This window comes from Xenopus laevis, chromosome 3S (assembly GCF_017654675.1).
Source record: "Xenopus laevis strain J_2021 chromosome 3S, Xenopus_laevis_v10.1, whole genome shotgun sequence".
Classification (NCBI taxonomy): domain Eukaryota; kingdom Metazoa; phylum Chordata; class Amphibia; order Anura; family Pipidae; genus Xenopus; species Xenopus laevis.
This window is the reverse complement of record NC_054376.1, coordinates 79,692,031-79,716,396: the sequence shown is the minus strand read 5'-3', so window position 1 is coordinate 79,716,396 and position 24,366 is coordinate 79,692,031. Positions and strand designations below refer to the sequence as shown.

Below are 24,366 nucleotides of genomic sequence, written 5' to 3'. Positions count from 1 at the left end.
GGAAGTGAGTTTTTCTTTGGTGAGTTCTAATCTCATATTTTGATGAAGCTGCCCCTTAAGTCTGTTACACAGGGCTGAAACTTGGTCTGCTGAAAAACACAGGCTGAGAACCAGCTCCTACGCTTGAATCAACCCCTTGCCCTGCCTGCAGCCGGATCCATTGCACAAGCTCTAATCTAATTAAAAAAGAGCAGGAATTATGAAGTGGAAAAAAAAAAAACAGAGGCACAGATCTTTGGAGGGGGGCACACACATATCAATATTAATAGATTCTGCATCAAAATTACTGAAATTTACTGGTGGAAAAATACAATAAAATATGACTTAAAGGAGAAAATTATGATCACTGAGAGTGCCAAAATGCTAAGCACACCTGCAGTGATTATAATCACTTACTTGAGGCCCCAGGCTGAAGCACATTTTTGCCGAAAACTGCCTAGCGTTCAACTGCTGGATATCATCATCTTTTTTTCTGGATCTTCTCTATATTCAGTCTTGGTACAAAAAATTACCCGCAGCCAATGCAGTTTTCAATAAATGGGAGAACCAGCCCAGGGTCTCAGATAAGCAATTATTATCACTGGGGGGTGAATAACATTTGGTTCCACCTAGTGATCTCACTTTTCTTTCTCCTTTAAGTACTTGGTTAACCAAATTAACAGCATGACGACACATAAAAGATGCTGTACTTTCAGCACAGTACACAAATTAGAAATAATGGAACTTAAAAAAAACACAACTCATATACTACCTTCTATGTCCTCAGCATCATCTAATCCTAAATCGTCCATTAAATCTAAAACAAAAGTACACAGAGATCAAGTTATGAAATATTTCTAACATTTCTGTATTTATGGCTCATTAAACAGATTTTTTGGAATATTTTTTACCTGGCTTTACTGTTCCCTCACTTTCTTTTGCCACAGATAAGCTTGGAGAAACATGTTTCTGTAAAGATCCATGAACCAACTTTGGCTGTTTAAGTTTATAATGATTAAAAAATAATAAGTAAACAATCATGAGAATGGACTCTGATTATAAAACAGTTTAAACTTTAGAGTACCTTTTTAGATTCCATGGACACACTTTTCTCTGAAAACTCTGAGGAAAGAACAAAAAAGTTAAATACCATGAAATAGCATTAATATATATTAGATAACATGCAAGGCCATGTTTGTTCGCTGATCTGAAGCCAGAAATTATATTAAATTAAAGCAATATATTAGTATGGCAAAGTAACTGGGTCTATTAGTGTGGTTATAATGATCATTATACTTGTTTTTTATTCTGTCTGTAAGACTCCTACCACTTTGGCAGCCAGGCCAGCACACATCTTGCTTTGGAATGTTTCTTGATGGCCTTATAAAGGAAGGTCTGTAAAACACATCTAGCGAAGGAACCAAAGTATATTTAATATTCTTTTCTAGTTTACGCTGACATTTACGTTTTTTGAAATAATTGTTTTGTGAACTAATGTACACAATTTGTGAACATACATCAATTTAGAGAAACATCAAATGAAACAGAAAAAAAATAGTAAACCTTCTAATAAATATACAGATTAACAAGGATTTACTGTAGGCAGTAAGCAGTTTTGATTAAGATTATATTACCTGTAAGATTGAGAGGTTTAGGTGTCTCTCATAACTGGTACGGATTTTTTTTTTCAGCGCAAAACACTATATTAGTAAAATGCAGGGAAATTATATGAAAAAACCCCCAGAAAAGCTCCAATTTAAATTAAGAAGGTGATGTCAGGACCAGCGCTGCTTTTTAAAATGAATTTGTATTAACTCATTAAAGGGGCTGTATTTTCAACATTAGTTCAATGATTAGGGTTTGTGCTGAACTATTGTTATGTAGGTATTTGTAATTACTTGCACTAATCAGGGTAGGATCTGGATCTAAAATCAGCAGCTCACAGAGTAGTCTCTTTATAAACAAACCCATCCTTTCCCCCAAAGCGATGCCTCTGACTGAGATAGGAAATGTCCCTAAGCTCAGTAACAGACAGCCGCAAAGAGCATGTGCATTGAATCAGCAGAAAAAATGTTTGGGAGCTACTAGGGCATATTTGGAGCCTCATATATTCCCTGCTAAAGGGCTGTGGTTGCCTTCGGCTAGCACAGAAGCCCAAAACGTAATGTACAACATTTCTAGCCTACTTCTTTAATTAAAGGGTAACTATCGCGAAAATGAAAATTTAATATAAGCTTCATCACACTGAAATAAGAAACTTTCTAAATACAATCAATTAAAAATTCTTTCTGAAAAAATCAAGTTTATCTTCATCTGTTTCTCTTCATTCTCTCTTCATGCAGCAGTTGGGTGTCAGATATTAATTGACAGTTAGATCCAATATGTGTAATAAGGGGGCTTCTTTTGCCTAGAAGATGTGTTAGAGCTCACTTTTTAAAATCACCAGAAATCCTGTCCTATCCTATATTAGATCTAACTGTCAATGAATATCTGACACCCAACCGCTATCAGTTTTATTCTTTCAGTACAGTAAAATAGAATAAGCAAATGTCTACTTGGTTTTCCTGAGCTTAATAATAGTAAGAAATGTGCATCAGTTTGTTCACCTTATGCACATATATTAATCATTGAGACAGTGTTGTCATACCAACACAGACCCCGCAGTTGTGACTCGCAAGTCCCAAACGTTCATCCAAAAGCTCTGGCTATGACTCACTGCATTACATCTGAAGCAAAACTTAAGCGTAATAATCACTCAAAAAAAAAAAATGCATACAGGCCATACCCTCATTTGATTCCTCTGAAATACACTGCATGGGTGTTTTGGCAGCAGGCAAAGGTAAGTCACTAACAACTTGTTTTTTGGAACTTTCAGAAGCAGACTACAATGAAAAATAAAAACACAATAACATTATAAAAAGATCTGCACACACAGAAGGGTGGCTTCACGGGGAATCTGCACACACAAAATTGTTCTCTACCACAATTTATCCTGTTTCATCAATCCCTGTTTCATTTAAAGTGAAGGGCATTTCTTAGCTTAATGCACTAAATATCAATGTCCTAAATATATTAACATAGGTGCAGAGGATTTTCTTTTTCTTTTACATTTTTGATAAATGACAGAATGGGGAAAATGTATAAATATTTGGAGAAAAAAATTTAATTACTCATACCTCAGAATCCCACGGAGATTCAATATCATCATCTTCTAAACCCAGTTCAGACATTAATTCCACTGTTTGAATAAAAGAAGAACATAGATGTTGGAATGGACTGATTATAATTCCAGTTTAATAGACTAGTCTGTTAGCTATAAAGTGAAGTAGGAAAAGGAAAGCCAAACTTAAAAGACTATGTTAAGAATTGTACAAATAAATCTACTAGATCCTTAATCTGCGGTCTCCAGTACACCTATGTAAATTGGAATAAGTGAGTCCATAAATTATGGCCAAACCTGGAAATATACACTTCAATTCAGGGATACCACCAAATGGGGGTACAGTTTGCAGGTTCAATGCCAATTGAAGAGAGGAGGAATCTTAGCTGGCAGGAGATTTAATTCAAAAACTCAGACCCTCATAGTCAAGATTACACATTAACCAATTTCATGTTGGCACTGCCAATTCCTGGAAACCTTAAGGCAATGATCCCCAACCAGTGGCTCGTGAGCAACATGATGCTCACCGACCCCATGGATATTGCTCTCATTGGCCTCAAAGCAAATGCTTAATTTTGAATTACTGCCTTGGAGGCAAGTTTTGGTTGCATAAAAAACAGGGTGTACTGCCAGACAGAGCATCCTGTAGTCTTCAAGTCCACATATGGGCTACCAAATAGCCAATCACAGCACTTATTTGGTATCCCGATGGAGTTTTTTCATACTTGTGTTGCTCCCCAACTCTTTTTTACATTTGAATGTGGCTCACAAGTAAAACATTTGAGGACCTCTGCCTTAAAGGAGAAGGAAAGCCCCAGGGCGCAAAACCCCTCCCCCCCTCCCCTGTGTTGCCCCCCCTCCCTCCTCCCCCCTGGCCTACCTGTCCCCCTGGGCAAATGCCCCTAACTTGTTACTCACCCCTCTGCGCAGGTCCTGTCCACGGAGTTCGCAGTCGCCATCTTCTCCCACGCGCGTCTTCTTCCTGCTCTGACCGGCGTCTTCTGGCGCATGCGCAGTAGGAACAGGTACCGGTACAGCTCTATTGCGCATGCGCCGAATGTCACGAAGTGAAATCGGAAAACTTCGTGACATTCGGCGCATGCACAATAGAGCTGTACCGGTACCTGTTCCTACTGCGCATGCGCCAGAAGACGCCGGTCAGAGCAGGAAGAAGACGCGCGTGGGAGAAGATGGCGACTGCGAACTCCGTGGACAGGACCTGCGCAGAGGGGTGAGTAACAAGTTAGGGGCATTTGCCCAGGGGGACAGGTAGGCCAGGGGGGAGGAGGGAGGGGGGGAGGGGTTTTGCGCCCTGGGGCTTTCCTTCTCCTTTAAGGCGATGTTTCCCCAGTTATCATACTAACAGTTTTATGGCACATACTTACATTTAAAGGGGTGGTTCACCCCCTGTATGTTATAGAATGGTTAATTCTAAGCAACTATTCAATTGGACTTCAATATTTTTTTTTTATAGATTAAATTATTTGCCTTCTTTTTCTGACTCTTTGCAGCTTTCAAATGTGGGTCACTCATCCCATCTTAAAAAAAACAGATGCTGAGTAAGGCAAGTAATTAACTAGCAACCAGATAGCTGAAATTGCAAACTGGAGAGCTGCTGAATAAAAAGTTAAATAACTCACAAACCCCAAACCAATTGTCTCAGAATATTACTTCGAATTTCGAAGTGTTTTTTTGGCAACTTCGAGCATCGAATTGGCTACTTCGACGTTCAACTACGACTTTGAATCAAACTAAAAATCGTTCGACTATTCGACCATTCGATAGTCGAAGTACTGTCTCTTTGACCCCTACTTCGCCACCTAAAACCTACCGAGCATCAATGTTAGCCTATGGGGAAGGTCCCCATAGGCTTTCCTAGGTTTTTTTGATCAAAGGAATTTCGTTCGATCAATGGATTAAAATCCTTCGAATCGTTCGATCAAAGGAAATGCAGTAAATCCTTCGACTTCGATATTCAAAGTCGAAGGATTTTACTTTGACGGTCGAATATTGAGGGTTAATTAACCCTCGATATTCGACCCATAGTAAATGTGCCCCTAAATGTTAACTCAATAGTGAACAACCACTTTAATTCATCAGCCAAAAAAAGAACGATATGTAAAATGTGTCATGCTGTGAAAGACGTCTTAATTCATGGTAAATACCAAATAAGAATCACACCAAATATGTGTAACAATCTACACACCTTTTCTAACAGCAGGACCTTCAATATCTTGCAGCTTTTCTTCAGAATATGTTTCACCAGATAAGCTAAGAGAATGCATGTTTGCTTTAATGGGACTTCTTTCTACAGATTCTTCAAAATCACTATTGTCATTTTCATCATCTGCATTTGAAGAACCGTGCTAAAGGAAAATATGAAATTGGACTAATCAGCCCTCGGAAACTGTAATGTGAAGACATAACACAGTAGTCCAAAGTCCACCAATTTACCTTTGGTTCCAAAGCTTACCTATGCAACTTTGTATAATATTAATTATCCATGTTCCACAAAAAACAACTACTCTATATTTGTAGCACCAGTTTCTCTCCATATTATTTACAAGTTTGCCCCTGTATTATGTACAAGTATTACACCTGAATTCAACAGTCAAAATCTGTGCATTGTAAATGCTTTGGTTACACAGAAAATACTTATTCTTTTACAGATTTTTCACAATAATGCTGTAATTTCAGAAAATTTGAAGAGTTAAAAATCATAGATAGTTGACCTGTAAATTCAAAATTCAGATTTTAGCCTCCTTTTATTATATGGGGAGTTCCCAGTTTGTTAAACTTTAATCATCTTGGTATATTATTTAATTATATGCAAAGCAATCTTATAAAAGTAAATTCAATGCAGAAGCTATGTCTAAGCAGGCACACACTGGGAGAACTGAAGGAGAATTAAAGTCACAATCATTGGGGGGGGTTCAAATATTAGGCAAATACCCACCACCGCCATGATTGTAATAGCTTACCTGATACCCAGGGCCGGTGCTCCTATCAGCAGAAAACTGCACTGGCCCAGGGTATTTTCTGGCCTAATGTAGACTTTAGTTCTCCTTTAAAGAAGCAGACTCATGAAAACAAGAAGAAATTACAAACTGACAAAGTCTGATGAATTCATCATACCTCCCAACTTTACAGACATTTGTTCATCAATGGCTGCAGTGCAACCTGAAGCCCAAACCCTTGCTGGCAAACCCTCTATATTGAAAACTGCCCACTTAAAGAAGTGGTAGGTATGAGATCTGAAACTAATGCAAAAAAAAAAAAACAACCCACAAACACTGTACTTTACCTTTTTCAGTACTTACATGTATCTTTGATATTTGTGTTTGTGCATCGTACATAAATGTGTCGTCCTTTAAGTTCAGATTGGATCCTTTCTCAATTTTATTATCAGCTAAGGTATTGATAAATGGAGAATCCAGTTTGCCTTTGAAAGGACATATTTTTTCATCTTTTTTATCAAAGGTTTCAACTTTGTTGGCTAATGAAGTTATTTCATTTTCAGTTAGTGAAGTTACATTCTCATCAGAATTCTCATACAATCCAGTTATCAAAGAAACTGGAATGCCATCACCGTCTGAAACATTTTTGAAATCTTGTAATGGTTGCCCAGTGTACATATTGTCATCAGAAGTGTTTTTGAGATGCATCTTTGAAAACGTTTGTTTATTAATGACATTTTGTCTACTTGTCGATGGAACATTTTTCTTCTCAGTCTTTTCACTGGTATTATCCAAAGCTAAATGGTGCAGACTTGCTGATGCTTCGGGATCAACATGCTCATCTATTAGAGTGTTATTTTTGCCAGTGTGTTGCTCAAAGTTTTCATAATCATTTTCTTGATATTTTAAAGATGAACTTATGCCATCTTCACTTTTTCCATATGTAGGTGCAGTTTTAAAATCTTCTTCCTGAGTAAAATTGACACTTTCCCGAATTTTACATTGTCCGGGGTCACCATTATGTTCTTTTTTCTCACACTGTCCAGGGTCATTTTCATGTTCTTTTTCCTTATATTGTCTAGAATCATCTTTGCAGACTTCCTTTTCACATTGTGCAGAGTGATTTTCAAAGTCTTCACAATAATACAGTGGGGTGGCATCTTTGCAGCATCTCTCCTCATGCCGTACAGAAACATCTTCACAATCTTCATTTCCAGACTGCTGAAGCACTTCTTTACCATTTACACAGTCTACAGATGTATCATCATGGTCGAATTTATCAAATTTTTCATCCCTACACTGATCAGAATCTTCCTTAAATTCTTCCCCCTCATTTTGTTCAGAATTTTCTTCAAATTCTTCCCCCTCATTTTGTTCAGAATTGTCTTCAAATTCTTCCCCCTCATTTTGTTCAGAATTTTCTTCAGATTCTTTACCCTCACAGTGTTCAGAATCTTCCTCATCACATTCTTCACCCTCTTCAGAATCTTCCTCATCACATTCTTCATCTTCACACTCTTCAGAATTCTCCTCACAGTCTTCATTCTCACACTGCTCAGAATCCTCCTCACAGTCTTCATTCTCACACTGCTCAGATTCTTCCTCACACTGCTCAGATTCTTCCTCACAATCTAAATGTTCACACTGTCCAGAAGTTGCCTCAAGTTCATTTTCTTCAACCTCATTCACAAACTTTTCAGCCACTTCATTCTCTTTATCCTCCAGTTTATTGTCTTCATTCACAGCATCATTCTCATGAGAGCTTGGGTTAGAAATATTATTTTTACAAGTTCTTTTCTTGACTATATCTGAACGTGGCTCGGAATTTGCCTTCTTATTGTCTTCCCGAAAGTAAGGTAAAGAAAAAGAATAAAACACAAAATCAATTACTGAAGCAGTATTAATAAACATTTTACCTTAGTAATGGTCGGAAGGGGAGAAGAAGCCATCTGGGGCGGTTTTGTAAAGGAACCAGGAGAAAAATACAAAGGATGCGGGAAGGCAGGTGTTTGGGAAAAAGGTTTAGGATGTTGTTGATTGTTCACATCTTCATCTTGACTACCATGAAGGGATTCATCTTCACTAATTGAGGTACTATGCAGAGTAAAGCCTACAGGTTGTGTTGTAGCAATACTAGATTTTCCCAAAGCTACATCAAAAACAAAGAAAAATATAATTTGACATAAAATCTGGTATTTAAAGATTTTTAATACAAATAAAAATATTTTTTACTAACCATGTTTTTTCTTTTCCAGAAGTTGTGTTAAGCTTGGCTTTGGAGTCTTCTATAAATGTATTACAAATAAAAACAATTAATAATTACATACACACACAGTGAATCCAAACCCTATTTCAATATCCAGCGGCAAATAAAGTATTGTCTTGAATAAAAAAAGGGCATTACCTTGAAAGATGAAAACATAATTTTGTCTTTTTTGTTTTAATGAGCTGGAAGGAATGCAGAGATGTGCAACTAAACTGGTATGAGGGATGGGAGACAAACTGGGACTGTGTGACTATCAAGGTCGGGATTGTTTTCTCTATAGAAAATTTGCTTGTGAGAGGACATGACAAATATTTTTGCTTGTGAGAGGACATGACAAGTACATTAGAGAATATTATAGACAGATGGTCAGGATTTTTTCCCCATAGAAAAGATTAACACACCAGTGCACTCCCCTAGAAAATGAAATTTAATTTGAAGCAGCATATGTACTTCTTCCTGGTGCGGGTAGTGAATATCCTGCCGGGTGATGATGTGATGGCAGATTCCGTTAATGCATTTAAGAGTGGCTTGGATGATTTCTTGAACAAGCATAAAATCCAAGGCTAGTGTGATCTTACAACCTACAGCTAGTTAGAATAGCGATTAGTACTGTATATAGTTATATTTCGGACTGTATTTGAAGTCTGTATGTGTGTATATATATATATACACACACACACACACACACACACACACACACACACACACACACAATCACACAGGATGTATATATGTACTTTGGTTCGTTGATAAAAGACTTTGCTATAGTAAATTAAGCCTGGCAACCATGGTACTTGAAATTTCAAGCATGTGATTTGCAAAACAAGAAATATAAATATTTTAAAAACCACAAGAAAATAAAAAACTGAAGATTGCAAATGTAAATTAAGTTAAATGTATGAATTAAAAAGGTGATCTAAAATAAAATGCCAGTCTTCATGTTTTTCATTACAATGATAATCAGAATAAAATGTATGCGTGGAGGATGCAAGACTACAAAATTAATTAAATGAAGTGAATTAAGACACATACCGGATGATTTTATATGATCAGATTCAAAGAGTGGTCCAAAATAGTCTAATTAAATATTACATGTATTTCACATTTTTGGTTGTATTTTAATACTGTACAGGTAAATATATAGCATTAAAAATTGTACATATGATCACTACTTTGAGGGAGCCAATCACTCACTTACAACCTTATGAATAAATACTTTTTAAATTCTAGTATACCTTTGGACAAAAATCTAAGTCATCATTGTCTTCGTCTGAAGAAGGCCATGAGTCAACATCTCCTGACTTGTCAGATACACTATAAAAATAAATAAAAAGAGGATTTAATCCTAATAATGTTCAGTAAAGGAGACATAGCACTGGTTTCCCATATTGGCGGTACACTGTGTGAAGCTGCCTTGCAGCCATTATGAAAGGATTCTTATTTTCTGGCAGAACCATGTCAGAGTTGGCAAATTAAGCGAAGATTTTTGCTGGCATTAGAAGCTGAAAGCAGAAAAATATGTCCAGTTTGTGTTACCTTGCAGCCATCTTGGAAGGCACATGTTGGGACTGTCATTGGCATAGCTCACAATTTGGGAAATGCAGTTTATCAATATATCTATCTACACAACATGCCAAACATTCACGTTTAACTCACACTACAACTCTTTTCTGCCACATTAACAGTGCTTTTCCTTATGCTGGGTGCAAGGCAATTGCATGCAGTGTACAGCCAATATGACCTTGCATTTTTTTTTTTTGCATCGCTCACTTTTGCCATGGTTTACTATGATTTTGCACAGTATGGATATATTCAGTATTGGGCAAACTTTTTAGGCAGTTGTAAAAAATGCTGTATTTTGTGAATGCTTTTAATGTCATGAATAATTATTATTAAATCAAGAAAAGTCCTAGAAATTGCAGTAAACAAAATTAAAAAACAAACAAAACCGATATTTGTTGTGACCACCCATTTTCTTTAACACAATATAAATTGTCTTAGGTACATTGCATATGTTTTTGGAAGTACTTGCATGATAGATTATTCCAGTGCCAGGCCTATACATTAGGGTACTCAAGCTATGCCCTCTGAGACAGCAACAGCTTTGCTTGGACCCTGCTCTGTCTCCAGCAGCACATCAATCACCAGTTAAACCCCCATGAATTGAATCTCCCCGCCGTGAGACAACAGTGCCTCCTGTATTATTTGATTTTTTTTTTCTGATACATGTTTTTTGAACTGCAGGTTGTGTAAAAGGGTCCTAGTGGTTTCTGCCACTTATATGGTGACAGCAGTGTTGGACATATTCTAATTTCCAAGGGAAGTAGAGTACTCTTCCATAGCTGACCATGGTGTTTTCCTTAACCTTGCCACTGTATTTGTGGTTCTACAGAAGAGCTTGGAGTTGGACAGCACAATGGAAACACCTGTCTGTTGCACAATGTTTGCCTGGATAATAGTCTTCCCGGCAATGCTCACTTTTGCCATGGTACAAAATGACTTATGTGTATAGAAAAGTGAGGGGAAGGATCAGTGCACATTTCCCGGTCCCCTGTTTTATTGTGCAAGTGCAAATATTTTCAAATCGTGGAATTTTTGTTACAAAGTTATGATTGTAAAGTTATCAAGCCAGTAAGAACTGCCAAACCTGCATGGTGTGGTTGTAGCACCCCCACACCCATCCCTCATTTTTTGCCACTAATATATTAATGTGAAGATATAAAATCACAAATGTTATTGTGCAGTCTTATCTAAAGAGCCAAAACTTTTGCACAGTACTATACACAGTATTTCAATGACTAGGGAATTTGCAGCCTAAAAAAACAATATTTGCAGTGTTTTTTTTCCCCCAAGAACACAGAATTAGGAAGATTTGTCTTGCCTCATAATTACTGAGGATCTGCAGCTAAGGTATTACAAGGTATTGACAGATGAGCTGGTTATGCACTAAAGGACCATGTTATTGTCTAAGTTATTTTTTCAGGTTTCAAACAATATACATATAAATCACTTTCCAGTTATTTTGAAATTGTTATAAATATGTTACATGTTTTGAGAGAACTCTCCCATCCTTTATTATGATGAAAAAAAAACCCACAAGAAATGCTTACCAACTTCCAGACTCTACTTGAGACTGACTATCTGAAAAAAAAACAACAACATATTAACAGCAATGAAAATCTATGTACACTATGAGTACATACAGATTTGTATATACATGCTTTGTTTGTCTCACAAGATTGCTGAAAAGCTAGAACTAACATTTGTAAAAGGTAATGATAAATTATCAACATACCCTATAGTTAACTTTTAAGTACATTAATAATTTGAAAAGTAGTTTTTAGTGTCACTGAAGAAAAACGACTTTCAAAGGCAGTGAATACCTTTTTTGTTTGTTGCAGGGCTGACCGAACTACAACCATTTTCACCAGTTCTGTTTGGAGTGTTGAATGTGGAGGTCTTTCTCCTTTGATTGCTTTCATAACATGGAGACATAGTTGGTCTTTTTTTTGAACCATGTTCAATAATCAAATGTGAGCAACTGTAAAACAAGTTAAGACAATGTTTCCCAAAATGTTGTGCAGAAACAGAACATGTACGGGAAAACAAAATGCAAAAAGGTTATTACCCTAATAAGTCATTTTTGTTTAAATGTATATGTTTACTGATCTACCTCTTTTATTAAAGAATGCTCATAACAATGAATACTTGTGCACATATGCATATGGAAATGAATATAATAAATATATGTATTTATAAAATGATATCCCTTGGTAACAGCTATCTATCTCTTTGTCTCTGTTATCACTGGAAATGCTTAGGAATATAATAAGCGGTTTCTATAATGAAACATCTGGTTGATGTAGACCTTAATTTCTATTTACAAGTCACTCTTCATTACAGCATTTAATAACATTGGGTAATTCCATAGGTCATGGGACAGGAAAAGGTAAAACATCACATATAAGCCTCCACTCCCGTAGCCCCATAATCTTGGTAACCAAGTAAAACTGAAAGAAGGGTGGTTGGTGCATGCTGCCATGAAGAGTGACTTGGAAGTATAAATTACAGTAATTCAATAACATTTCTCTATTTCCCAAGTCACAATGACAGCAAATTACTAACATTGGGATCTACACAAGCTAAAAGAAGGGAGAACACCAAAGCTGCAAAAAGAAACATTCACAATGTATTGTGAATTTAAAGTGGACCTCTCACCCAGACATAAAAATCTGTATAATATAAGTCTTTTTCAATTTAGACATGAAATCCAATTTCAGTTTTTTATTACAGTATTCATAGCTGTTGTAAGCTCATTTAAAAATCTCAGCTGTCAATCAAATATTGTCTGCCCCTCCTCTATGCCTAGGCATAGAGGCGGGGCAGACAATTGCTTTCACTCTCCATTCAGCACTTCCTAGATGTCACTGCTCTCCCCATTTTCCCCCACTCTCTTCACCGATTAATCGTGTAGCCAGGGCGTGGGAATGGACATCGGGTCCCCCATTCTGCTGCACAAACAAGACTCTGAGATGATGCAAGATTTGCCTTAATAACAGTGTCCACAAAATGGCTCCTGCCTGCTTGCTATAATTATGAATTCTCAGACTGAAGGAAACAAGATTCAAATAATTTATACAGTGTAATTAAAGTTCATTTTGCTTGACTAATGTGATAAAATAGGATTTTGAATAATTTTTTTTGTGTGACGGGTCCCCTTTAAGGATGCAATTTATAGGCCTTTATAAAACACTTAGTTATGCTGTTGTATACTCCAGGTTTCACCAGACCCTAACTGTGCCATTCCTTTGTCTGCCTCCTAAACTCATTGCTTATTCTCAGTTTGTCAGAGAATTGCCTCTGATCTCTTCTGGCCTTATCTACTACTGATCTCCAGACACTGCAAAAGCAGTTTACCACCGGTATGGGTTTTGTGTAAAATAAAATGAAGACAGTTACAAAGCCATGAAATATGGAGTATAAGGTAGATGGTACAGTGGTGGTTCATGTCTGGTAAATCTGCAGTGTGCTTTATTTCATTCATTATTTTTTCTTTCACAAGAAAAACACACTGCAAGGATTATATTTAAACTTACGCATGATGCCCATTCATAACGCCATAATCATCAGCAGTCCAGCCTTTTTCATCCTTCATGTTGATATCAGCCTCATGCTGGAGTAACATTCTAACCAAATTGTTCTGACCGTTATTTGAAGAAATCATAAGTGATGTTCTGTGGATCAAGAGAGAACCGTTAACATTTTGGAATTACACAAAAATGGAATATATATTATATAATACAAAAATAAAATACATATCATGGTAAAATGACCTCTGCACACACTTCAAAAAAAAGGGGGGGGGACAATGTGCCCCAGTGCAAAGAGTTTATTTATTATATCCAAAAAATTATGAAAAAGACATCAGTTTGAAGTATGTCCCAGAGAGCAGCAACATAGAAGATACACATAATATATTTTAGGAATTTTAATAACAAAAAAATAATAAAATCTGGTGTCAAATTTCATCTTTGACCCCTTCTTGTGGGACTGGGGGCTCAGTTATCATTTTATGTTATATTTCCATTGGTACAGACAAAAACCCATAATTGGCGAGCTGTCTCTACAACTTTCATGGTTACCCAAAGATCATATTAACTGACTCCAATATAAATAAGATACAACTTATGAGAGTGTGATTGAATGCTTTTACCACCTTTGCGTGAAATTTGTACATGCAGTCTCAATGTGAATATTTAGAGCTGACAATCTTGCATTTAATTTCAGCACAAAGTCAGCAGAAGGCCACAATCAGATACTTTTCAATAACAACTTACCTGCCACTTCTGTCACATGCATTAATATCGGATCCTTCTTTGAGCAGAAACTCTACCATTTCTTCATTACTTTCTGTGACTGCAAGAATAAGTGGAGTACACCCTTCCTAAAAAAAAAAAAAGAAGATCATGGAAGACAACTGAATCACGAGTACAGAAATCTTTAAATTGTGAAGAAAACGTCAAAAACACATTCCAAGAGGTAAGCATATTATTGTCAAAGTCTACAATCAAGAGAAGACTTCATTAAACCTACTTCCATGCCCCTAGTCATCACAACACTTAAAAGCAATCAAGTCAGGTATAACACAGATTCTGCTTAATCCAAAACATCTTTCTTACACCTCCATTGTTCCAATACTGAAAGTCAAACTTACTTACCTCAGCTATGCCTAGCCCCATGCTGATCTGTCTGACTACTTTGCTGAGCTGGCTGACTACTGTTACTTTGTATCAGCAGCCATCTGTCCTCAGCCTTCATACTCCAAACCGCACAATTCCCTGCACACATGATTTCAATAAGGATGGAACATCACAGTGCAATGCATTGTGGGTTATGTAGTTCCAGCATGTTGGCTGTAAGATGTGGAGTTGTTTAGTCCCTCCTTCCCTGCCAGGATTTCAAATGATGCAGAAAGAGAAAAACTGTTAACTGTGATGGATGTATTAGGGGTTTCTGTGTTATGTGTGCCTCTTTATCAAATTTTGGTTTGGAAGCTGGAGATCCCCTTTAAAGACAGCTATTGATACAATAGTTTTATAATATTCTACAAATACTGCTAAGAAATGCATCACCTAATGCTTCTGGATTACTAAGATGCCAGACCGAAGCATTACAGACAGGAACATTAAATTTTAAACTTAAATTTTGGGAAACCGGTACATCACAAAAGATGGAAAGCAATTGAGAAAAGTCTTTGCTTATGGTGAACAATCTGAAAACAACTGAACTGAAAAAAGTGTTTATCACAAATTCATTTTAATGCAGAATTCTGGAAATTAAATAGAATCCCCACTAAAACAATTTTGATTGCAATGGTGTGCAGTGTAATAAATCAGACACAATTGCAGCAAGAGCATACTGTATCTGTGGAGGTCTACAATTACATTGTAACTGTGGGGAAAAATTCAGCATTAGGAATAAAAAAATTGCAGGTTGCACACCACATTTGCAGCCATTAAATAGCTTTCAGTAGGAAGCGTTTAGTTGTAAAGCTGCACTAAACGTATTAATTAAAAGTCACAAAATAAGGAAAATTATTAACAAATGATAAATGTCTGTTTACCATGACATGTGTAATGCCTTTTATTCTAAGAGGGAACTGTAATGTTCTCGAAGGGATCTGAATGCTTTACAAAGAAAAAAAAATCTATTGCAATGGTCCTAAAATAAGAATTTTTATGGAAGACTTTACCTTATTAATAGCATTGATGTTAGCTCCATGTTCAAGCAGCTGCTTAGCAATGGACACAGATGGAATAAGAGCAGCCAGGTGAAGAGCAGCATTTCCATTAATATCCACAAGATTGGGGTCTGCATTATGTTCAAGCAAAGCTATAGCACAGCTTTCTTGTTGACACTGAATGGCCTGGTAATAAAAGAAAAAGGAATAAAAGCATTTCTGGTATACTAATTAACAATTAGCAAATGGATTACTTCTCATCTTTATAACTCTGTATGCCCCACACAATGGCAGTTCTACAGCAAAATATGCAGAATGACAAATATACAAACACATTTATTTATACAGTATTTAAAAAGCAAAGAAACTAAACTACATGACTGTGTCGATGAAGCTTTTATTTAATCAAACAGTCAACATTGCCCAGTATTCTCAAACAATAACAATTTTTTTTTTTCATGGGCAGATTGTTGCATCTTCTCAGATCTCACCACAAGTGAAAAATAAACTGCATCTAGTATTGAAGGACCCAACAGGTACTTGTACTTTGGGACATATGTCACATTTATAATATTTAATTGAGTGAAACAGATTATACAAGTTTATACAGGGCAGCTCATTCATTAACATGAAAAATCTTGAAGTAATCAAACTAATGTAATCAAATGCCAATTCAAATCCAGAGTTAAACCAGAAGCATGAGTTAAAGCCACATGCATGTAGACTCTGTATATTTTGTGTGGTACAGTGGGAGGGCCAAAGAAGGTACCTCTGGTAAATGGTCAAGTATGCCAGATATTGAAACAGCTCAATTGTATTATCTTCCAGTTTAAAGGGGAACTATTGCGAAAATGAAAATTTAATACAAGCTTCAGCATACTGAAATAAGAAACTTTCTAAATATTGGTTACTGCCTGGTAAGCTATCAGTGAAAACCAAGAAAGTTGCAAAGCAGGAAGTAGTGTTCTGGCTATTATGTTAGACATCAAGTTACTCCAGCCTTTATATATTACATTTTTGGCTAACTAACTATATTAGAACATTTTTTATTTTTATTTACCCAGTTTTTATTTTTATACTGAACATTCTTTTAAAGGAGGATCTATTGCAAAAAGGGAAATTTAATATCAGCTTCATCTCTCAGAAATAAGACACTTACTAAATTTAATCAATTAAAAATTATATAGTGTGTGTGTGTTCCGTTATCCAGAAACCCATTTTCCAGAATGCTCCGAATTATAGAAAGGCTGTATCCCATAGACACCATTATAATAAAATAAACTGAATTTTTAAAAGGAGAGAGAGTGTGTGTGTGTGTGTCAAACCATTTATTACATTGGTAAAATTTCAGTTTAAAAGTAACAGCTCAGATCAAAGACCAAACCTTCAAAACCTTGTGGCTGTCTCATGCATAATTTATAAATCCTTTTAGCCTCCATATGCAACAGCTTGGCTCTTACATCTCCCCCTATAGGGCTCAGAGTCACTCTTTCAATACCTTGAACTTGCAAAAAGCTCACTCCACTATTGTTACAATCTAAAAAATGTCTTCAAACTGGAGTTTTTTCACTTCTTGATTTTTTTTTCTTTTTATTATCCAATTTTTGACATACAAAAAAAGGAAAAAAAAAAACTTACAATAATTCCCATAAAAAAAATTAAAAAAAAACCCTATCCCTTTGGCAACCAGGGTTATTACGTTATGCTACTATTAACTACTACTGCAGTAATTTTAATTATTCTGTTCCCCTCTTTATCATAGGTTTCCTCATACATGTAGTGCTAGATGGAGTAATGGCTCATTTTCATATATTAACCATGGAAACCAAATTTTATTAGATGTCTCCATATCGTTTTGTAAAATATATCCAAGCTTTTCATTGGTTGCTATTTGTATTATTCTTGTTTTAAGAGATACCATAGGTACATTTGGTTTCTTCCAATTACTGGATATATTTATCCTGGCTGCCATAAAAATATGTTGACACAACCTATATGCTGTTTTTTGAGATTTTCTTTGGTTTCATTCCTAATAGCATATAAAAAGTTGACACTTGATAAAGGGCATTTTGGCTCGAAATATGTACCGTATATACTCGAGTATAAGCCGAGGTACCTAATTTTACCTACGAAAACTGGGAAAACTTATTGACTCTAGTATAAGCCTAGACACAACTACAGCCCTGTCTCCCAGCAGCGCACATTCTGCCAAAGCGACCCCCCCAGCGATCAACTTCTTTGCAAAGTTGATGGTGACAGAGAATTGCCAAACGGATTACTGTGTGCATTGTCCCACTGTCCCACTACCATGTGCAGAGGGTGCTGTTTGATATTGCCATCACTGTTAATCTTTCGTATAACCAACAGAGGGCGCTGTGTGATATTGCAGTCACTGTTATTCTTTCATATAACCAACAGAGGGCGCTGTGTGATATTGCAGTCACTGTTAATCTTTCGTATAACCAACAGAGGGCGCTGTGTGATATTGCAGTCACTGTTATTCTTCCATATAACCAACAGATGGTGCTGTGGGATATTGCAGTCACTGTTATGCATATAACCAACAGAGGGCGCACTGTTATTCTTTCATATAACCAACAGAGGGTGCTGTGTGATATTGCAGTCACTGTTATTCTTTCATATAACCAACAGAGGGCACACTGTTATTCTTTCATATAACCAACAGTGGGTGCTGTGTGATATTGCAGTCACTGTTATTCTTTCATATAACCAACAGAGGGTGCTGTGTGATATTGCAGTCACTGTTATTCTTTCATGTAACCAACAGAGGGCGCACTGTTATTCTTTCATATAACCAACAGAGGGCGCTGTGTGATATTGCAGTCACTGTTAATCTTTCATATAACCAACAGAGGGCGCACTGTTATTCTTTCATACAACCAACAGATGGCGCTGTGTGATTTTGCAGTCACTGTTATTCTTTCATATAACCAACAGAGGGCGCACTGTTATTCTTTCATATAACCAACAGTGGGTGCTGTGTGATATTGCAGTCACTGTTATTCTTTCATATAACCAACAGATGGTGCTGTGTGATATTGCAGTCACTGTTATTCTTTCATATAACCAACAGAGGGCGCACTGTTATTCTTTCATATAACCAACAGAGGGCATTGTGGGATATTGCAGTCTCTCCCCAAGTGAACTGTTAGTATAGGAATGATTAAAAGTGACTGCAATCTCAGCTACTGCCCGCTGACCAGAGTATAAGCCGAGGTAGACTTTTTCAGCACATTTGGATGCTGAAAAACTCGGCTTATACACGGGTATATACGGTAGTGTCGAATAAAGGATATGATATTTTGTACCACTGCGTCAACCTGGTCTGTTCCACCCACGTTATATACTGACACTTGTGTGCCTTCGACGGGGTACAGGAACAGAACCTTAGGGTTAAAAGTTACAGGATAGACACCACATCCAGTGGAAACAAAGTGATTATACAAGCATATAAAAAGGGTCTTTGCAGATTTTAAAGTGTAACACTTTGAAACTAACTTGATTTAATCTAATTTAAATATTCCCATATTCTGGCTTTCAGGGGTCTAATGGTGCACTCTAGATACTGTTTAATGCACTTTTCACAAGTTAATTCATATACCGCTAGATATGATTTACAGTTTATATATTCTCACTTTAAACACCTCACCCATCACATTGCATATTAAAGCTTGCCAAACTGTCACTACAGTACATGTGACATCTGTTTGCCCCACATCAAAACATGCTTAATTGATGTAACCATACCCTCTGTTCATTATTCATATTTGGAAAACTGGGGGCTAATATAGATCCTAAGGTGGGGGCCTATTTTGCTACGGCTCTAAATCCCAATTCCAACACTATCCTAAATGCACATTGCCTTGAAGTACAGGTATATATTTATTTATGTGTTTAACCCTATAAAACCGTCTGCTATATCTTAGGCTAAATACCACTGCAGCTCCACTAGCAAATTCTCCAACACAGCTCACATTCTTTAAAGTTAATAATTAATTTCTATCACTATACAAGGCCATCTTACACATCTCATTCAGAGTTTTCATTGGATAACCTTTTTTCAAAAAAAATTTGGAGGGCACCTCTCTGAAAGTATCATCCAACTACTGTACCTATTTATTGTTGGTGAAGATAATCCTCAGAACAGATTTGCAGACTAGCACAGTTTCTGTATATAAAAATGCAGCCAAAGCAAGAGGTCAAAAGCAAACAGGAATATAATATACAGAAGGTAATAAGATCTCATGTTGACAAGTAGCAATACATATGTTTTACAATAATACAACAAAACAATACCAATGATAGGAGAGCTTCAATACAAAGAATGTGGAAATTACCTTTAGTAATGGAGACCTACTGTCATTGTCACAAAGGTTTAATTTGGATTTGCTTTCGAGTAACAATTTAACAGCATCCAGATGTCCATTTGCACAAGCAATATGCAAAGGTGTCCTAGAAGAAACCAGAGAGTTGTCAATCAGAATCACATGTATGAATAATATTGATTAAATCAATACTTCAAGCACAACTACAGATTACAAGACAAAGAATTATAAAATGAGAAATATATTGTAACATCAAGTCTAATCAGTATTACTGAGCAAACTAAAGAGTAACAAAGTTTTAAGGAAGTTCTAATAACAACCTTTGCTTTGAACCCCACATGACCTATACCTTATAAAACTATAAATATCTGAACATGTTAACATTTTAGATCAAATACTATTCTACCCACTGACCTAAAGTTCTTTTATATTGTAGTCATAAAGGAACCAGAAGTGAAAAATTAACATTGATAAAAACAGTGCCTGAATAGAAAGATTAGAAATAAAAAGTTGCAACAACAATACATGTGTAGCCTTTGAAAGAAATTTGTAGCATCTGAAAGCTGGAAAGAGTCATAAGAAGAAGGCAAAAAACTAACTATAAAAAGAACAAATGAAGGACAATTGAAAAGTTGCTTAGAATTAGCCATTCTATAACATACTAAGGTGAACCACCCCTTTAAAAGGACAAAACTGCACTGGCTGGGGAGGGGGGATATTAACATATTATGCAGTTATCTTATTCCAGACATTCTCTGCTTCAGCAAGTGCAATGTTGTAAAATGCTCTGATATCTGATTATGGTGGAGTAATAGAAACCTCTGGCTCTGCTCTATTACTGTGATGATATAGCAGGCAGCAGAAGTTGACTACATCTCTGGACCTTATACTCTGATACGGTAAGTCCTTTTTAATACTAATACCTTGAAGTTTATAATAGTAAAGAATTGGAATATTGCAAGAATTCTTTGTTAATTTTAGGTAGTTTATGTTACATAAAGAAGTTCTTATTATATTTAAGATTTTATTTCAGCAAGACTGTTAAATTAGACATTGGATTATGTGATATAATAATTGAATTACTTAAATTCTACAATTTCTCTCTTATATTAAGTACTGTAGCATCTTGATATTGCTTTCTGTTAGCACTTGTAATTTTTTCAACAGACAAAAGAGTATGGACACTTAGGGAGTTACTAACTAAAACTCACATTTTTCTAGTCAAGTTTTTAAGGGTGAAGACACACAGAGCTACTAGTAGCAGCTATTTGTCATGGCTACAAAATAGACAATAGTGATAGCTAGCTTTGCTAAGACACTACATGTGTTTTAGCAGAGGCAATTCTCAGTATTGTCTATGGCAGGGTATTTTTTGCCATTTTGTAGCCACAAAAAGTAGCTGCTACTAATAGCTCTATGTGTCTTCACCCTAAGGGGAAAAAAAACCTAGAATTTTTGGAGATTTATTATATCCCGAAGCTGCTAACAATTCCAATCCAAAAATACTCTAGCAAAAACCTGTCAAAATCATGTAAAAATGGCAGATGAGTGCTGATTTTTGTTCAATAATCTGAGACAACTCATATTTGAGTCTTCGGAGCTACAATTCAAAAAAAGCTGCAAACTTCTAATTGATGCTGCATTTTGATGCTTTTTTCTCTGTCCGATTTTCTCGACCTAAATGATTAGTAAATTAGCCAAATTTGTGGATGGGAGTTAAGTTGAGTTTGTTTTAATGAAAAGAAAATGGGGAAAAAAAACATTATTTTTTGAATGCAAATATATTTATGTAAAAGAAAAGATTTAGCAAATTTTGAAATTCAGTGACTGTACAGTGTATAAAAACAAAGTTGGGTAGTTACAAGCTATCAAATTACTTAAAAGCCTGGTATACTTGTCTCTATGACAATAGGTATTGTGCTTTAGAGTCACATTTCAGTTTCTGTCTGTTGAGGAAAATAGGAGGAGTGAAAATTAACACCTTAGTCACTTGCAAAAACTGTCTGCATTTGTTTTGCCATGGCAATGGGAAAACATGTGAATCCAGTGACTAAGGGAAAGTGAGTGAAAAAATAAATATAGATTTGATATGTCTGATATTTTGAATATGGCATTTTTAGTAGAGAATTCCTAAAAAGAAAATCTACCTATTTTTTATGCATGTTTTCTAAACTTACTACATACTAGCAAGTGAATGTGTTTAGTCCAAGGTTGCAAAAAAAAAAAAAAAATATCTGATCACAGTATAAAGACAACTATAGCCAATGGCTTTCTATAAGTATGAATTGAGCACAATTTCATGAGGATTCAGTACTTTCTATAGATACTAAATGCAGGGCCAACTTTCATAATGGGAATCCAGTTTGGCTGAATCACAACGATAGCATGACAGCTGCACTTGGGGGCCTGCTCTAAAACACTAATGTGGCAGCCATCTGCCCAAACTATGTTCCCAGTATGGTAATAGTGGCTGCAGCTGTATTAACAAGCAACAAACTAAGAATACTGGATGCATTAAGTGGATATATATATAAATATGGAAATGTAGCCATTACACAATTTAGATGTAGACTTTATTACAGCATATACACAAATGATAAGAGAAAACCCAAGAACTTCAAAAATATAAAGACGTGTTAAAGGCAAGTTAATTCATAGTGGATGGAGGGGGGTGCACCACATTACACTTTTAGTGATTTTAATATGCTGGTCAGACTCCTGCACAGGGCACTGCATGAAATGGATAAAACATAGAGGAACAGCACCCAAGAAGTAAGTATCCTGGACTGGTGTGATTTTTATAATAAAAGCCCAGACCATTAGGTTAGAGATTGGTCTCCCTTAAGAATCCCCAATATTTTTCCACTTAGTGATGTGCAGCCATATTCTCCTGGTGTCCCCGCCCCCACTGTGCTGCCAAGGACAACTGAATGTGAAGTACAGAAATTCTTCATTGATTTCTGTACTGTACAGGCAAAAAAATGTAGTGCTAAGAGGAAAAAAAATGTTTGGGCGGTACAAAATGACTTTTCCTGTAACTGTCATTCAGGATGAACAATCATACCTATCATTATTGTTGTTAATCTTGAAAATTATAATTTAGGGCCCCCTATCACACAAAAAACTGACTCCACAAGAGCTTAAGGTGAGACCGCACATAGCTCTGTTGGGCAGGAAAGAATTTTGGGCCAACAGTTTGCCTTCAACATTTACAAATCCAAGTTTTGTGTCCATGTTAGAAGCGTGTGCGCTATGCTTCAGAATCCTAATCCTTATTAAAGTTAAAGTAGATTACCTTCAGCAGGGATAACCAACCCCCTCTTCATACATATATACTGGATAGGGAATCCGAAGTATGTTCTTCAGTATTTCAACTTTGTTTGCATCTAGACATGCTCTTGTAATTTGTGGTTAAGTGTAAACACTGCTCCTAACTTTGGTTGCAAATTAAAAAGCCAATTCCACACGATCAATCTTTAGAAGTGAGCGTTCCCTCACCTGTTCTCTTTATCCAGTTGGTTGACATCTTGTTTCTTAATCAGCTGTTTTATCTTGCCAACATCCCCAGCGGAGGCAGCGCGGTGCAGTTTGCTTAGGTCCTTATCCTTCAGCTCATACCCCACCACTGAAAGGACACTGCCAGCGTCAGAGGTATTAGGGGACGAGCCCCATTTCTTTTTCTTTCCAAAACTAAAGATTTTCTTCATTGCTTCCCTATGAGATTGAGGAATGGTCTCTGTACAGAACACTACACAGGCTTATAATAAGGCAGCCAATAGGGCTACCTTAACAAACAACTACCATTCACTCTGTACAACATCTGTAGCATACACATCACTCAGACTCGTAAACATTGAATTTACTGGGTACATTAGAGTCGCACATTCAGCACAGCAGTGACATTTCACGCCACACACACTCACAAACTACCCCCATTCATATCAACACCGTTACACGCCAACAGCGCTTGCAAGTTCACGCCCCCAAGCTGATACCAGAGGCCTAAACCAATGGCAATTCGGAGCTTTAGAACGTCAGCGTATTGCCTACTTCTCTGTAGAAGTCGCTCGATGATGACGTTAGCTTTATAGTCGCGAGTAGGGGCACTGTCCTAATTATAAGGTTACGGTTGTCTGGTATAAAATGTAATCAACAGGAGGGCTCAATACTTTCCGCCATTAAAAAAAAAAATGAACCAAAGACGACCAAGGGAACATGCCTAATAGCGGGTCTCCTGTTAACCTAACGCCGTATTAGTTTACCCACAATAATATCTTTAAACCCGCTATGGTGACGCGGCGCGCAAAGTTATGTCACCGCCCAATTGTTGCACTATTTTGCAAAGACTACCGGTGCAAAACTTGAGCCACGTTTAAGTAGCATCTGTTTCATTATGAGTGTTGGAGGGTAAACATTTT

General features: G+C 36.5%; 1 protein-coding gene across 7 annotated transcripts in view; it reads right to left on the bottom strand.

Moving 5' to 3' along the window:
* The window catches only part of LOC108713105 (ankyrin repeat domain-containing protein 26), a 70,575-nt gene extending 46,545 nt beyond the window's left edge, over positions 1-24,030 (bottom strand). The window contains exons 1-17 of one of the 7 annotated variants that reach the window (XM_018255863.2): positions 23,447-24,030; positions 19,961-20,075; positions 15,615-15,788; positions 14,200-14,306; positions 13,459-13,596; positions 11,746-11,903; positions 11,473-11,503; positions 9,598-9,676; positions 8,333-8,381; positions 6,460-7,937; positions 5,346-5,505; positions 3,156-3,217; positions 2,765-2,861; positions 1,307-1,387; positions 1,064-1,101; positions 891-975; positions 752-796 (exon numbers count right to left, since the gene is read on the bottom strand). In XM_018255863.2, the coding sequence (XP_018111352.1) occupies positions 752-796; positions 891-975; positions 1,064-1,101; positions 1,307-1,387; positions 2,765-2,861; positions 3,156-3,217; positions 5,346-5,505; positions 6,460-7,937; positions 8,333-8,381; positions 9,598-9,676; positions 11,473-11,503; positions 11,746-11,903; positions 13,459-13,596; positions 14,200-14,306; positions 15,615-15,788; positions 19,961-20,075; positions 23,447-23,655 (3,106 nt within the window). In that variant the 5' untranslated portion in view covers positions 23,656-24,030. Of the gene's footprint in view, positions 1-751; positions 797-890; positions 976-1,063; positions 1,102-1,306; positions 1,388-2,764; positions 2,862-3,155; positions 3,218-5,345; positions 5,506-6,459; positions 7,938-8,012; positions 8,246-8,332; positions 8,382-9,597; positions 9,677-11,472; positions 11,506-11,745; positions 11,904-13,458; positions 13,597-14,199; positions 14,307-15,614; positions 15,789-19,960; positions 20,076-23,446 lie in introns of those variants that run through there. The other 6 variants (XM_041588533.1, XM_018255861.2, XM_018255864.2 and 3 more) reach the window with 6 other exon arrangements.
* Positions 24,031-24,366: the final 336 nt, after the last annotated feature.